This window comes from Bos indicus x Bos taurus, chromosome 3 (assembly GCF_003369695.1).
Source record: "Bos indicus x Bos taurus breed Angus x Brahman F1 hybrid chromosome 3, Bos_hybrid_MaternalHap_v2.0, whole genome shotgun sequence".
Classification (NCBI taxonomy): Eukaryota; Metazoa; Chordata; class Mammalia; order Artiodactyla; family Bovidae; genus Bos; species Bos indicus x Bos taurus.
Window position 1 is genome coordinate 50,145,751 of NC_040078.1, and position 14,594 is coordinate 50,160,344.

Consider the following 14,594-nt stretch of genomic DNA (forward strand, 5'->3'; position numbering starts at 1 on the left):
CTAACCACTCCTGCTCCAAAGAAGTGCTGTCAAAATCTCTCTTTGCAAGTAAGTGAAAATTATAACTGTTATTATCAGTCACAAAATAGAAGGGCAGACAAGTCTGCTGTTTGATTACAGTCTTTTACTCTGTTAAAATCTTGGCCACCCTGAAACCCTTGAGACCCAAGTTATTCTGGACAACTAAATACAGCATACTGCTGATAGCTTACCTTATAAATTACCAATTTTTCTTTTAAAATTTGTGGTGATATTCTTTGAAATATGTCATCTTCTTTGCTTAAGATTACATAATCACTAGAAAAACTTCAATAATTTAAAAGTACAAGTAATAAGTATAAGTTCTGTCCCTTCCCACCCCCTACTCTCGTTCCCCAGGGGTAACCATGGTCAAACAATTTGGGGTATCCCATTTAGATCTCTTCAGAATACACACAAATTAAAAAAAAAAAGAATACACACAAATTTTATACATAGCTATATACTCAGCCTCAAGTAAGCAAGGACATCTTGCTGTACCTTCAGTTCTACAGCTTGCTTTTCACACTGACAGACTGAACACCCTTTTAAGTTTAAATATGCTGCTATATCTGACTTGTTTAAATTGTATACTCCTCAGTATTTTTCATCATTTCCTTACTGACAGGTACCTTTAAGCTGGAAACATTTTATCTTGTTTTTTGCAATATTTTAATCTTTGTTGTCACTTCACACTGTAATCACATCTCTGTATTATTGTCTGTAGCATTTGTTCTCTTCACTTTTACTGGCATACTTAAAAACCAGAAAACAATGTGCTAGAGTTGAGATCAAATTAAAAATTAAATGAGGGAAATTTTTCATTGTTCACACATGAACACATTCTTTTTACTGCTATTTTAACTTTTCAGAGGTCCTTTAATGCTTCCAGATTCTTGCACAGTAAAGTTCCCAAGTCAAAACTTTTGGGCAGATAAAATATCATCACAATTATTAATATACTTGTAGCTTCCTTGGTTATATTTCCATATGGAAATTACTTTTTTTAAAAAAACATAGGATGCAAATGGATCAAGAAATTAGCATGATGCTACAATTTTAATACATGTCAAAACAGTAGTATGTATATCATTATAAGTAACCTATTCATCATACTAGTCTATCTCATGGCCACAACCAGTCAGCTCCTTGAATAAACTGCTATAAATGGTGGGCATATGTAGTTTATCACTCAAAATCTCCCTTCCTCCTGTGATCCACTACCTTATATTTCTTTTGGGCAATTAATTAGCTATAAATCAATCTAACATTCTCACTTCAGTGAACTGTTCAGGATAAGCATATAATCTAACCAGGGTCAGCAAAAGGAGACTTTTGCTGTGATTTCTGGAGAAGAGAAGCTGATACAGGCTTGCACTCTGCTCTCCTTCCATCTCCTCCCTCTCCTTTCTTTCACTTTCTTCCTTCCCCCTTTCCCTTCCTATCTCCTCCCCTCAAATGCACAACAAATATCATCATTCTTCCCCAGGATGTGGGAGTATGAAGATATGCAATCTAGGGCTACTGGGTAAAAAGGATGGTATTGAATAAAACAAGTATAAAGGCAACAATGGGAAGAAGAGCCAAGAAACAGGAGCCTGAACACATCTGACCCACAGATCAAATTATGTTTGGACCCTTACTCATGTGTGCCTTGTGGGCTGGATTTTTCTGTCACTATAAAACATAAAGAATCCTAACCCCTTTACCTAGAACCTTACACTGTTTTCTAGTCTTCAGGCTTCAAACACGATTTTTATTGAGTAAGCTGCAGCAAAACTAGTTATCAGGTTGTGGTCCAACAATGATTTTCTGCTTGAATAAAATCTTAAGTTCCATTTGTTTTAAGATTAAAATTTTCCCTTTAAAATTTTTATCTCCCAACACATTTTCCAGAATCTTTTATCAGTAATATACATCTACTTTTTGACAGAAAGAAACACAGCTCATCACACTCACTTTGTAAGTCTTAGAAACTATGAAGAAATGAGAAACTGGAGAAATCAATGTTTTGGAAAGATTACTAACGCAAAAAGTTCAGGGGAAAAAACTGTAAAGCACAAAATTATTAATATTACCAAGTTATTTCTTTTTCCAGGAATTTTGCTTCTTGATTGTATAATTTTAAGTATCTTTCTGGAATGAAAGATGCTCATGATCTAGCCAGCCAATATTCCTTGTGATACTAGGCAATGATTTAATTAAACCAGTCACTAAAACAAACCAATTACCTAAAAGTCTACAAGCAATAAATGCTGGAGAGGGTGTGGAGAAAAGGGAACCCTCTTACACTGTTGGTGGGAATGCAAACTAGTACAGCCACTATGGAGAACAGTGTGGAGATTCCTTAAAAAACTGGAAATAGAACTGCCCTATGATCCAGCAATCCCACTGCTGGGCATACACACCGAGGAAACAAGAATTGAAAGAGACATATGTACCCCAATGTTCATCGCAGCACTGTTTATAATAGCCAGGACATGGAAGCAACCTAGATGTCCATCAGCAGATGAATGGATAAGAAAGCTATGGTACATATACACAATGGAGTATTACTCAGCCATTAAAAAGAATACATTTGAACCAGTTCTAATGAGGTGGATGAAACTGGAGCCTATTATACAGAGTGAAGTAAGCCAGAAAGAAAAACACCAATACAGTATACTAACGCATATATATGGAATTTAGAAAGATGGTAACAATAACCCTGTATACGAGACAGCAAAAGAGACACAGATGTATAGAACAGTCTTTTGGACTCTGTGGGAGAGGGCAAGGGTGGGATGATTTGGGAGAATGGCATTGAAATACGTATAATATCATATATGAAACGAGTTGCCAGTCCAGGTTCGATGCAGGATACAGGATGCTTGGGGCTGGTGCACTGGGACGACCCAGAGGGATGGTATGGGGAGGGAGGAGGGAGGAGGGTTCAGGATGGGGAACACATGTATACCTGTGGCAGATTCATTTCGATATTTGGCAAAACCAATACAATATTGTAAAGTTTAAAAATAATATAAAATTTAAAAATAAATAAATAAAACAAACCAGTTACCTAATTCAATCTAATTCTGATGAAAAGCACAGATTTCAACTCCTAGTGTATCACATTTATCTAAAGCTAACTATTTAAACGTGTAATTTCATTTCTGAAAACTGAAAAAAATATATAACTTACCTCAATTGTTTCGCATAGTTCTGTTCAATTTCTATCCTCTCTTTAACAAATTTGGCATATCTTTCCAAGAAGTCAATTCCCCATTGTGTATGCTTGTCTAAGCTGTCGAACTGATCCTAGAAAAGGAAGATAAAACCACACTGAAAAGGCTGAAATTTTATCCACAAATATTTTAACCAGTTTCTGATATTTGTCCAGGTAATCATGTATGAAAAGAAAAACTCAGGCTCTTCTTTCTGCTGGTCACCACCAATCTCATCCTTTAAGACTCAGACAGAAATATGTTCTTCAGCATAAATCATGCTATTTTTATGCCTAAATATCTTTACACATGTGGTTCCCCCTGGTGCAAGCAACACCCTCCACAGATCATCTCTTTGCAATTAACTCTTACTCCTTCCTTGAGATCCAGTTCAGACAGAAAATGCCCCTAAAATTTCAGACTGAGCTAAATGGTCTTTCTCTGGCTCCCCAAAGCTCCCTACAGATTACTATCTTATTCATTTGCAACACTATGTTGAGGACAGGAGCCATGTATTATTCTACTCTGAACTCCTAAGGTACAAGCACTATTCCCAGCACCACAGCAGACTCTCAGTGAAGAAGTGTTTGAACAGAATCAAATAAACCTGGGTTCAAAATCTGGGCTCTGCATTTATAGTACATTTTGACCTTGGGCAAGTTACCAAGGCACTTTATACTTTTTCCATAAAATGGGAGTCCATCAACTTCTCAACAGGACTATGGTCATTCATAAGTGTTACACAGTACAGGAAACAAGATATTAACACATAAAAAGCACTGTTCTGCAAGGCTCTTCCAGTCTTCAAAAGATATTCCCATCTACCTGCTGCCTGAAAAAGCATCATTTTCTATTCTTCAAGAATAATTTTCAAATTGGCTAATAACTTGGTGCTCTTTACATCTCCCATATTCAAGATATTCAGAGATCAAAATGCTAAATATCGATATTCAATATTCAGAACATTCAGGTATCACTCCTTTCTATATTTCTAGTTGTTTTATCTTTCCAAATCACCCATGGTTTAATCACATGTTATTTACAAATAAATCATTTCAAAATATCTGCCTTTTTTTTTCCCTACTAAAAAAAAAAAAAAATGTTTTTTGACCACATGAAGTGGCATGAGGGATCTTAGTTCCCTGACCAGGAATCAAACCCACACCCCTGAAGCATGGAGTCTTAATCACTGGACCACCACAGAAGTCCCTTCTTTCCCTACTTTAAATCATTATAAAATCCTATTTATAAAAGTAAAGTCTAACTAAACAGCAGAGACAGAATTCACTCAGCTTTCATAGTCTGGTATTACTACTCTAATTCTATTCCTTCATGCGCTTTTCCCTTGTTATTTGGCTACCAAAGAAGATTTGAAAACAGCAAGAGAATGCATTGCTCAGTAAATTTAATTGGTATGTTAGTTAATATTTCCCACTATAAACGTGAATTCTATTTCAAATTGAAAAACTCCCAATAACAACAACAAAACATTTCAGAAAAAGAAAAGTCCAAGCTAAAAACAATTACCCTTCATTTTCCAAAGTGCTTTAAGGCTTCTTCCCATCATCCTCTTCATCAAATTTTACATTAAACTTCCTTATCTTCTAGATGACATCTCCAAAAATGTTTTATTATATACCCCAATCAGTAAAATTTCTGAATATTCCTGTATGTATATTACCTATAATACTATGTTATTGTATTACATAATTATGAAACCCACAAAAAGAGAAATTTTAAAAAGAAACAAAAATGAAATAAACATTTTTTTAACCTGTTTATTACTCACAATGTTTACTGAGCACTTGCCATGTGCCAAGTTCCTTGGGGACAAAGAGGAACACTCAGCCCCAGCCCTGCCCTCCATGAGCATACAGTCCAGCCAGCCAGCAGGTAGGGCAGCTCACCTTGCTGGGGGCTCACCCTCCTGTCTTAACAGTGACTTTGTCAGTGATGCCCGCAGCTTCCACACAACCTGCCATGGGAGTCAGTGCCTAGGTCACAATGGGTTTATGTAGCATAGCTCAACTTAATGATCCCCCCATTAGCTCTATTCTCTTGTCCCTAGTGGAAATAAGCATTATTTCAAATAGTTCTTTTTTTACTTCTTTAATGAAAAAGCAAAAGCCTTGGGGCCATAACTTATCAATATGAAACAACAATTTTAATAAAAGCAATGAATTCGACATGCTTAATTATTTCTAAAATCTTGGTTTAATATTTAATGGCAAAGCAATCTGAATGCCTAGGTTATAAACTGAAACATTTAGACTAAATTTAGTTGCTGTCACAGCTGGGGAAATAAATGACACCTCACAAAGATATGAAAAGATCTAAATGGAAAAAGTCAACTGTTGACTATACCTTCGAATTCCATTTTATGCAAAAATGTGGTTAAATGTCAGTGTTATTTTAACAAACTAATCAGAAAATACTCTATATTTTTAACAAAGAGTTTCAAACTCCACTGAAAATGACTGTAATATGATTTTGTGTCAATTTAGCTGAGCAACAGTGCCCAGATAATTCAGTCAAATATTATCCTGGATGTTTCTGTGAAGGTATTTTTGGATAAAATATTAATATGTAAATTGCTTAGTTTGGAATATGTAAAGCACAATACCCTTCATAATATGGGTGGGCTTCATTCAATCAGTAGAAGGACTTAATAGAACAAAAACTGACCTTCCTTCAAAAAGAAATGATGCCAGTAGGCTTTCAAGCAGACTGCAAGCAGACTGCCTTTGGGCTAGAACTGCAACTCTTCCCTGGCCCTACCTTGCAGTTTGGACTTGCCAAACCTCCAAACTCATGTGACCCAACTCCTTATAAATAAATCTCCCTCTTTCCCTCCCCAACACACACATCTCTTCCTTCACACTGACTTTAAAACAAGCAATAAATTTATTTTCGAAATATTTTCCAAGTGTGGATATAGTCCAAGATACGACAGTTGTAGGTGACACATATCACTTTCAGCAACAAAATTCTATAATGATGCATTTCCAAACATTCATCATCAAAATGTTTTTTCCATAGCTTAAGTTTCTTTGGAAAAGCAGCTATTCATTCACTATTAAATTTTCCCTTTTGTCTTAAAGAAACATTGTATTTCCTTAAAAATACATGCTAGGAAAGCATATTGATAACAGCCAGTTATTAAAGGTAAACAAATTAAAAACAACAGGAGAAAAACAGCAAACCTGAGTGAAACAAAGCTTTTCAACAGTCCCACCCCATTTTATTTGGAAATACTGTAAAAAGTCTATCAACTATATTTCAAAGATATTATTTTTATAAAATTAATCAAAGTAAACATATACTGTAATATTCTGCAGACTTCTCACTTTAATTTCCTTTACTTACCTAGAAATGAAGTGAATAAATTACAACCATATCTCAATATTCTTTCTAAAGGAAATTATTACTACAGTGCTTTATCAGGGGTTATTACACAGTTTTTTCATAAAACACTGTTCTTCCTGTTGAGAGTAATCTTCACATCTTTCCTTTTTGTTGTTAATAGCCAAGTCGTGTCCAACTCTTTGTAACCTCATGGACTGCAGCATGCCAGGCCTCTCTGTCCCTCACCATCTCAGAGTTTGCCCAAGTTCATATCCACTGAATAGGTGATGCCATCCAACCATCTCATTCTCTGTTGCCCTCTTCTTTGGTCCTCAATCCTTCCCAGCATCAAGGTCTTTTCCAGTGTCAGCTGTTCGCATCAGATGGCCAAAGTATTGGAACTTCAACTTCAGCATCAGTCCTTCTAATGAATACTCCGGGTTGATTTCCTTTAGGATTGACTGGTTTGATCTCCTTGCAGCCCAAGAGTCTCTCAAGAGTATTCTATAGCACCATAGTTCAAAAGCATCAATTCTTTGGCACTTTGCCTTCTTTATGGTCCAACTTGCACATCCATACATAACTAATGGAAAGACCAGAGCCGTGATAATACGAACCTTTGTCATCAAAGTGATGTTTTTGCTTTTTAATACACAGTTTAGGTTTGTCATAGCTTTCCTGCCAAGAAACAGTGATCTTCTAATTTCATGGCTGCAGTCACCATCCACAGAGATTTTAGAGCCCAAGAAGAGGAAATCATCACTGCTTCCACCTTTTCCCCTTCTATCTGTCATGAAGTACCAGGACCAGATGCCATGATCTTAGTTTTTTAATACTGAGTTTTAAGCCAGTTTTCACCCTCATCAAGAGATTCTTTAGTTCCTCTTTGCTTTCTGCCATTAGAATGCTATCTATTATCTGCATATCTGAGGTTGTTTATATTTCTCCCAGCAATCTTGATTCCAGGTTGTAACTCACCCAGCTCAGCATTTCGTATGATGTACTCTGCATATAAGTTAAATAAACAGGGTAACAGTATACAGCCCTGTACTCCTTTCTCAATTTTGAACCAGTTGCTCCATGTAAGGTCATAACTGTTGCTTCTTGACCTGTATACAGGTTTCTTAAGAGACAGGTAAGATGGTCTGATATCTCCATCTCTCTAATAAAAGAGTTTTCCACAGTTTGTTATGATCCACACAAAGTTTTTAGGGTAGTCAATGAAACAGAAGTAGATGTTTTTCTGGAATTCCCTTGCTTTATCTATGATCCAGTGAATGCTATCAAGTTGATCTTGGTTCCTCTGCCTTTTCTAAACCCAGCTTGTACATCTGGAAGTTCTTGGTTCACATACTGCTGAAGCCTAGCTTGAACGATTTTGAGTATAACCTTATTAGCATGGGAAATGAGTGCAATTGTCTGATAGTTTGAACATTCTTTAATACTGCCCTTCTTCAGAACTGAGATGAAGACTGACCTTTTCCAGTCCTGTGGCCACTGCTAGATTTTCCAAATTTGCTGACATATGGAGTGCAACACTTTAATAGCATCATCTTTTAGGATTTTAAATAGTTCTGTTGGAATTCCATCATTTTTCACTAGCTTTATTGGCAGCAGTGCTTCCTGAGGTCCACTTGACTTCACACGCCAGGATGTCTGGCTCTAGGTGAGTGACCACACCATCGTGGTTATCCGCGTCATTAAGACCTTTTTTGTATAGTTCTTCTGTGTATTCTTGCCATCTCCTCTTGATCTCTTCTGTTTCTATTAGGTCTTTACTGTTTCTGTCCTTTATTTTACCCATCTTTCCATAAAATGTTCCTTTGATATCTCAAATTTGCTTGACGAGATCTCTAGTCTTTCCCATTCTGTTGTTTTCCTCTATTTATTTTTGAATTGTTTATTGAAGAAGGCCTTGTTGTCTTTCCTTGGTATTCTTTGGAACTCTGCATTCAGTTGGGTATACCTTTCCCTTTCATCCTGTTTTCTGCTTCTCTTCTTTCCTCAGCTATTTGTAAAGCCTCCTCATACAATCACTTTGCCTTCTTGCACTTCATTTCCTTTGGGACGGTTTTGGTCAATGCCTCCTGTACAATATCACGAACCTGTCTATAGTTCTTAAGACACTCTACCAGATCTAATCCCTTGATTAGATCTGGTAAATTCTTCACCTCCACTGTATAATCATAGGGGGTTTGATTTAGGTCATATCTGACTGGCCTAGTGGTTTTCCCCACTTTCTTTAGTGTACGCCTGAATTTTGCTATAAGAAGCTGATTATCTAAGCCACAGTCAGTTCCAGGTCTTGTTTTTGCCGACTGTATAGAGCTTCTCCATCTTCAGCTGCAAACAATGTAATCAATCTGATTCTGGTATTGACCATTTGGTGATGTCATGTGCAAAGTCATCTCTTGTGTTGTTGAAAAAGGGTGTTTGCTATGACTAGTGCGTTTTCTTGGCAGAATTCTGTTAGCTTTTGCCCTGCTTCATTTGTACTCCAAGGCCAAACTTGCCTGTTACTACAGGTGTCTCTTGATTTCCTACTTTTGCATTCCAATCCCCTATGATAAAAAGGACATCTTTTTTTGGTGTTAGTCTTCACAGAACTGATCAACTTCAGCTTCTTTGGCATCGGTGGTTGGGGCATATACTTGGATTACTATGATGTTGAACGGACATGGTCAAGCAGGAGATGGCAAGAGTAAACATTAACATCTTAGGAATCAGTGAACTAAAATGGACGGGAATGGGCGAATTTAATTCAGATGACCATTACACCTACTACTATGGGCAAGAATCCCGGAAAAGAAAGAGGGTAGCCCTCATAATCAACAAGAGAGTCCAAAATACATTACATGGATGCAACGTCAAAAATGACAGAATGATCTCAGTTCGTTTCCAAGGCAAACCATTCAACATCATACTTTCAGGAGTACAACAAAGTAACTCAGTTATACATATACATGTATTATTTTTCAAATTCTTTTTCCAAAAGAATTGATGCTTTTGAACTGTGGTATTGAAGAAGACTCTTGAGAGTCTCTTGGACTGCACAAAGAGCAAACCAGTCAGTCCTAAAGGAAATCAGTCCTGAATAGTCATAGGAAGGACTGATGCTGAAGCTCCAATACTTTGGCCACCTGATGCGAAGAGCCAACTCACTGGGAAAGACACTGATGCTGGGAAAGATTGAAGGCAAAAGGAGAAGGGGGCAGCAGAGGACAAGATGGTGAGATAGCATCACCGACTCAATGGACATGAGTTTGAGCAAGTTCCAGGAGATGGTGAAGGACAGGGAAGCCTGGTGTGCTGCTGTCCATGGGGTCACAAACAGCTGGACACAACTGAGTGACTGAACAACAGCAACAATTCTTCAAATCCAAGAGCAAGGGATATCTTTCCATTTCTTTGAGTCATCTTCAATTTCCTTTATTAATGTCTTATAGTTCTCAGTATATACGTCTTTTACCTCCTAGGTGAGGTTTATTATTAATTTTATTTTTTGATGCAATTTTATAAGGGAGTGTTTACACTCTCTTTCTGGTATTTCATTGTTAATACTAAAAAATGCAACCAATTTCTGTATGTTGCTACCTTGCTGAATTCATTTATCAGTCCTAGTAGTTTCTGTGTGACACCTTTAGGGTTTTCTTCTATTGTAGTAGAATATTGTCATCTATTGTCATTTGCGTATAATGACTATTTTACCTCTTCTCTACCAATCTGAGTATGTTTTATTTCTTTTTCTTGTCTGATTGCTGTGGCTAGGACTTCCAATATTAAGTTTAAGAGAAGTAGTAAATCCTTGTCTTGTTCTAGATTTTAGTGGGAAGGCTTTCAGCTCTTCACTATTGAGCATTATACTGGCTGTGGTTTTGTCATAAATAGCCCTTGTTATGTTAAGCTACATTTCCTCTGTACAGCTCCTATAATTCAACAATAAAGAAACAACTCAATCGAAAAATGGGCAAAAGACCTAAACTGACATTTCTCCAAAGACAAAATATGGATGGGCAATAGGTATATGAAAATTAGCTTTACATCACTAATTACTAGAGAAATATAAATCAAAATTACAATGAAGTACTTCACACCAATCAGATCAGCCTTCATTAAAAAGTCTACAAATAATAAACAGTGAAGAGGGTGTGAAGAAAAGGGAACACTCCTACACTGTTGGGGGAAATGTAAATTGGTACAGCCACTACGGAAAACAGGGCTTCTCTGGTGGCTCAGCTGGTAAAGAATCTGCCTGCAGCATGGGAGACCTGAGTTTGATCCCTGGGTTGGGAAGGTCCCTTGAGAAAGCTACTCACTCTAATATTCTGTCCTGGAGAATTCCATGGACTGTATAGTCCATAGGGTTGCAAAGAGTCAGACATGACTGAGTGACTTCCACTTCACTATGGAAAACAGTATGGAGGTTTCTGAAAAGACTAGAGTTGCTGTATGAGCCAGCAATCCCACTCCTGGGCATATATCCAGAGAAAAACATGGTTCAAAAGGATACACGCACCCCAATCACTATTCAAAATAGCCAAGACATGGAAACAAACTAAATGTCCATCAACAGATGAATGAATAAGAAGATGTGGTACACACACACAATGGAATACTACGTGGCCACTAAAAAAAAAAAATTTAAATAATGCCATTTGCAGCAACATGAATGGACCTAGAGATTATCATACTGAGAGAAGTCAGAAAGACAAATATCATAGGATATCACTTATGTGTGGAATCTAAAATATGACATAAATGAACATATCTATGAAACAAAAACAGACTCATACGTATAGAGAATAGACTTGTGCTGCAAAGAAGAGAGGGGCAGAGGAGAGAAGGGCAGGAGTTTGAGATTAGCAAAAGCAAACATAGGATGGATTAACAACAAGGTCCTACTGTACAACACAGGGAACCATACTCAATATCCTATGATAAACCATAATGGAAAATTTCAAAATATAATTATGTATAATTGAGTCACCTTGCTGTACAGCAAAAATTAAACACATTATAAACCAACTATACTTCAATAAGTTTTCAAAAAATTAAAAAATAAGCAGTGAAACAAAAAAAACAAATTCATTTAGTCATAATGATTTTAATATTTTGATGGAATTCAGTGACTTAATAAATTTTAAAATCAGAAAAGATAGCAAAGTGAACTTCATCACACAGTCCAGCACATATAAGGCACTTACTCCCTGACTGAGTAACCATTCTATTTATAATATATATACTTTTGAACTTACAAAATTTCACACATATTACCAGGTATCACCTGCAAAACTCTACTGATAAAGCATTTTACAAATGGGAAAACTAAGTTTCTGAAATTAAAGACTTCAACCTCTGGCTCCAATCTCATTTTCTTTCAACCAAAACATGCTATTATTTTGATATATAAGTATATAGAAATTAATGTTTATTATTAAACAATGGTTCTAGACCCTTCATTTTATAAATATTGAAGCTGATGCCCAGAATGCTTATCTGACTTCCTCAAACATAATTAGCTAGAGAGATTATCTTTTAAAATCACTGCCAGTTTTATACTCTTAGTATCTAAATGAGTAACAGTTGTGAATAGTATTACTTAAAATGATGCATTTCTTTTATCAGGAGAGAAATATAAGACTGGAAAAATTTTTTGGTGATTGGAAACTTTGATGAAAGGAACAAATCAAAAATCTCAGTTAGAAACTGCCTAATACAAACACATACTGAATGTCATAACCACTCTTTACAACATTTCTGCTAAGAAGTCATTTACCCTTTCTTTAGAAGTCTTAGCATTAGTCTGCAAAACAATTTGGAAGCATGAGAGAAGATGGCTGGAGATGGAGGAATGACTCTTACTACCACAAAATAAAGTACAAAGCTCAAATAAAAAAATTAGAATCAGAATCCTGAGACTTAAGTTCTTCAAAAGCAATACCTCTTAAAGCCTTCATACGTCTCCCTGCTAGTAAATATTGTGGAAAGACAAACTAAAGAATTAAGCATTATTCTGAAACCACCTATAGATTAGAAATAAAAATATTGTCATCAAAATAGGTAACTTATCCTCACTTCCTTATTCTTTCCACTTTTAGCAACTCTCCTATTTCTAGGACTTATTCTAGACTACTATAGCCAGTCCAACTTCTTCCATTTCCATGCCTTAGTCATCGCCTTCCTTCCTTTTCTTAAACATTTACTCTTACCATAGTTTCTGTGAAATGTATCTCTTCATCAGAGGTGTACAGTGATTAAATCTTACCACTTCATTTTTAAACCCAAGAAAGTTCTTGTTTCCTTCAGGCACTGTCTTTTAATTTTGTAAAATGTTTAAAGTTATTTTCCCTTATTCATTTGGGAGCACAAGGAAAACATTCTAAATTAAGGCTGGCATCAACACCAACTTAAATGTCTACACCATTCAGCGTAAATCAAATGAATTATATGATGCTCTAAGATTCTACTTGGAGAAATAAGGTAGTAATAAATACTATATTTACTCAATTTTGTTATCTATATAGTGATATATTTAATGTAATTTAAATAAAAAGAACTGTCTTATGTATCACAAAATATGGTAAAGTTTTAGAAGTTACTACTAAATATTCAATCCTTGTTTTCCTAATTACTTTGGTAAAGCCTTGCATCCAAATGAAGTTCCAGTAAAGTGCTTTTAGTAAAGTATCAAGGGTCACAACTATTTAAAAAAAGACTTTCTTCACTAAAAAGCAGAATAATGACTTTGCTGTCCTAGTTTGGGCTTACTCTATGGCTCCAATTTTCTGCCAACGTTCTTCCAGCACTTCTGAATACCGAAGTACTACTGAAAACGTTTTTAAGATCTAACAGAACTGACTTTTCTCATTCTCTGATTCACAAGGGACTGTGGAAATTTCTTCTTCAAGTCTCATGGATCTGAGAAATCAATTTACAATTTAGGGTCAACAATATCTGCCTCCAAAGTAAACTGATGAACATTCTAAGTTTTTAAAAATTACCTCAGTTATTTGGATTTTCTTGTGGTTTTATTTTTTAAAAGACAGATGCAAACTTGTTTATTTGGGAAACTCACATATTAAGCTCTTAGTGACTTCCAAATCTATCCAGGTTATCCTTCCAACATCCCTCTGTATATTTTTTACTTCATAGAACTTTCTCCTCTACTACCGTAGGAACTCAATCCAATAGTCATTTCCACTGTCATTAGCCTCACTCCTGTCTCCCCAATAAATTTCAAGAATCTCATTTCTCAGATAGCTAGCCCTATCAACTCAATATCTCTAGTATCCCAAAGTCTGTAATTCTGTCCCCTCAAGTGACCTCAATCCATGCATCCTCATATATTATTACTATTCCTCGCCCCGCTCCTGTTTTCATCTCCATCTTTACAGCTTAGATTCCTAAGCCATCACTATAATCACTCCTTGCAAAGAGTTTGAATGTCCTTGCCCTCTTGATTTGTCAGATTAACCCTAGTTTTATATTTAATTCTTCATCAACCCTTTCCCACCCCACTAAAGCAACATTTAAAAAAAGAAAAAGAAATAACTATGCTGACAGGTCATACTTTGTCAAGTCTGTGCCTATTAACTTAATAGGTTTTAATGCTCCTTAGCCTGAAGCCATTCACTACGCCATTACCCTAACCAACTATCTTAAACCTTGCTTCTTCTCTTAAACTTAGACCATATCCTATCTACCTCACTCTCAGCTAGTCATCTTGCTTCTTAGCTCACTAAAGAGAAGCACTCAGAACCTATTTCATCATTTTCCAACTCAATTTTTCACTGTAAACACATGTGTTTTTATTCTGCTTTCCTGCCTATTACTTTGAGTAACAGTCCATACATACCCTTACTGCTTCTGCTTACCTAAAGAACTAATACAGTTTCCGGTTTGGTTGTTAAAATATTCAAGACCCTAAGCCTGCATATGCTTGATGTATTCCAGGAAGAGCAAGAATAAGCAACCTCTGCTGAATGAATAGGAGAAAGAGAAGAGTAGTAACAGCTGAAACGTAGGTGT

General features: G+C 36.1%; 1 protein-coding gene across 6 annotated transcripts in view; it reads right to left on the reverse strand.

Moving 5' to 3' along the window:
- FNBP1L (formin binding protein 1 like) overlaps window positions 1-14,594 on the reverse strand; it is a 138,775-nt gene that overhangs the window by 60,114 nt on the left and 64,067 nt on the right. For all 6 annotated transcript variants that reach the window (XM_027536468.1, XM_027536472.1, XM_027536466.1 and 3 more), the window contains exon 2: window positions 3,200-3,315. In XM_027536468.1, coding sequence (XP_027392269.1) covers window positions 3,200-3,315 — 116 coding nt within the window. The remainder of the gene's footprint in view (window positions 1-3,199; window positions 3,316-14,594) is intronic.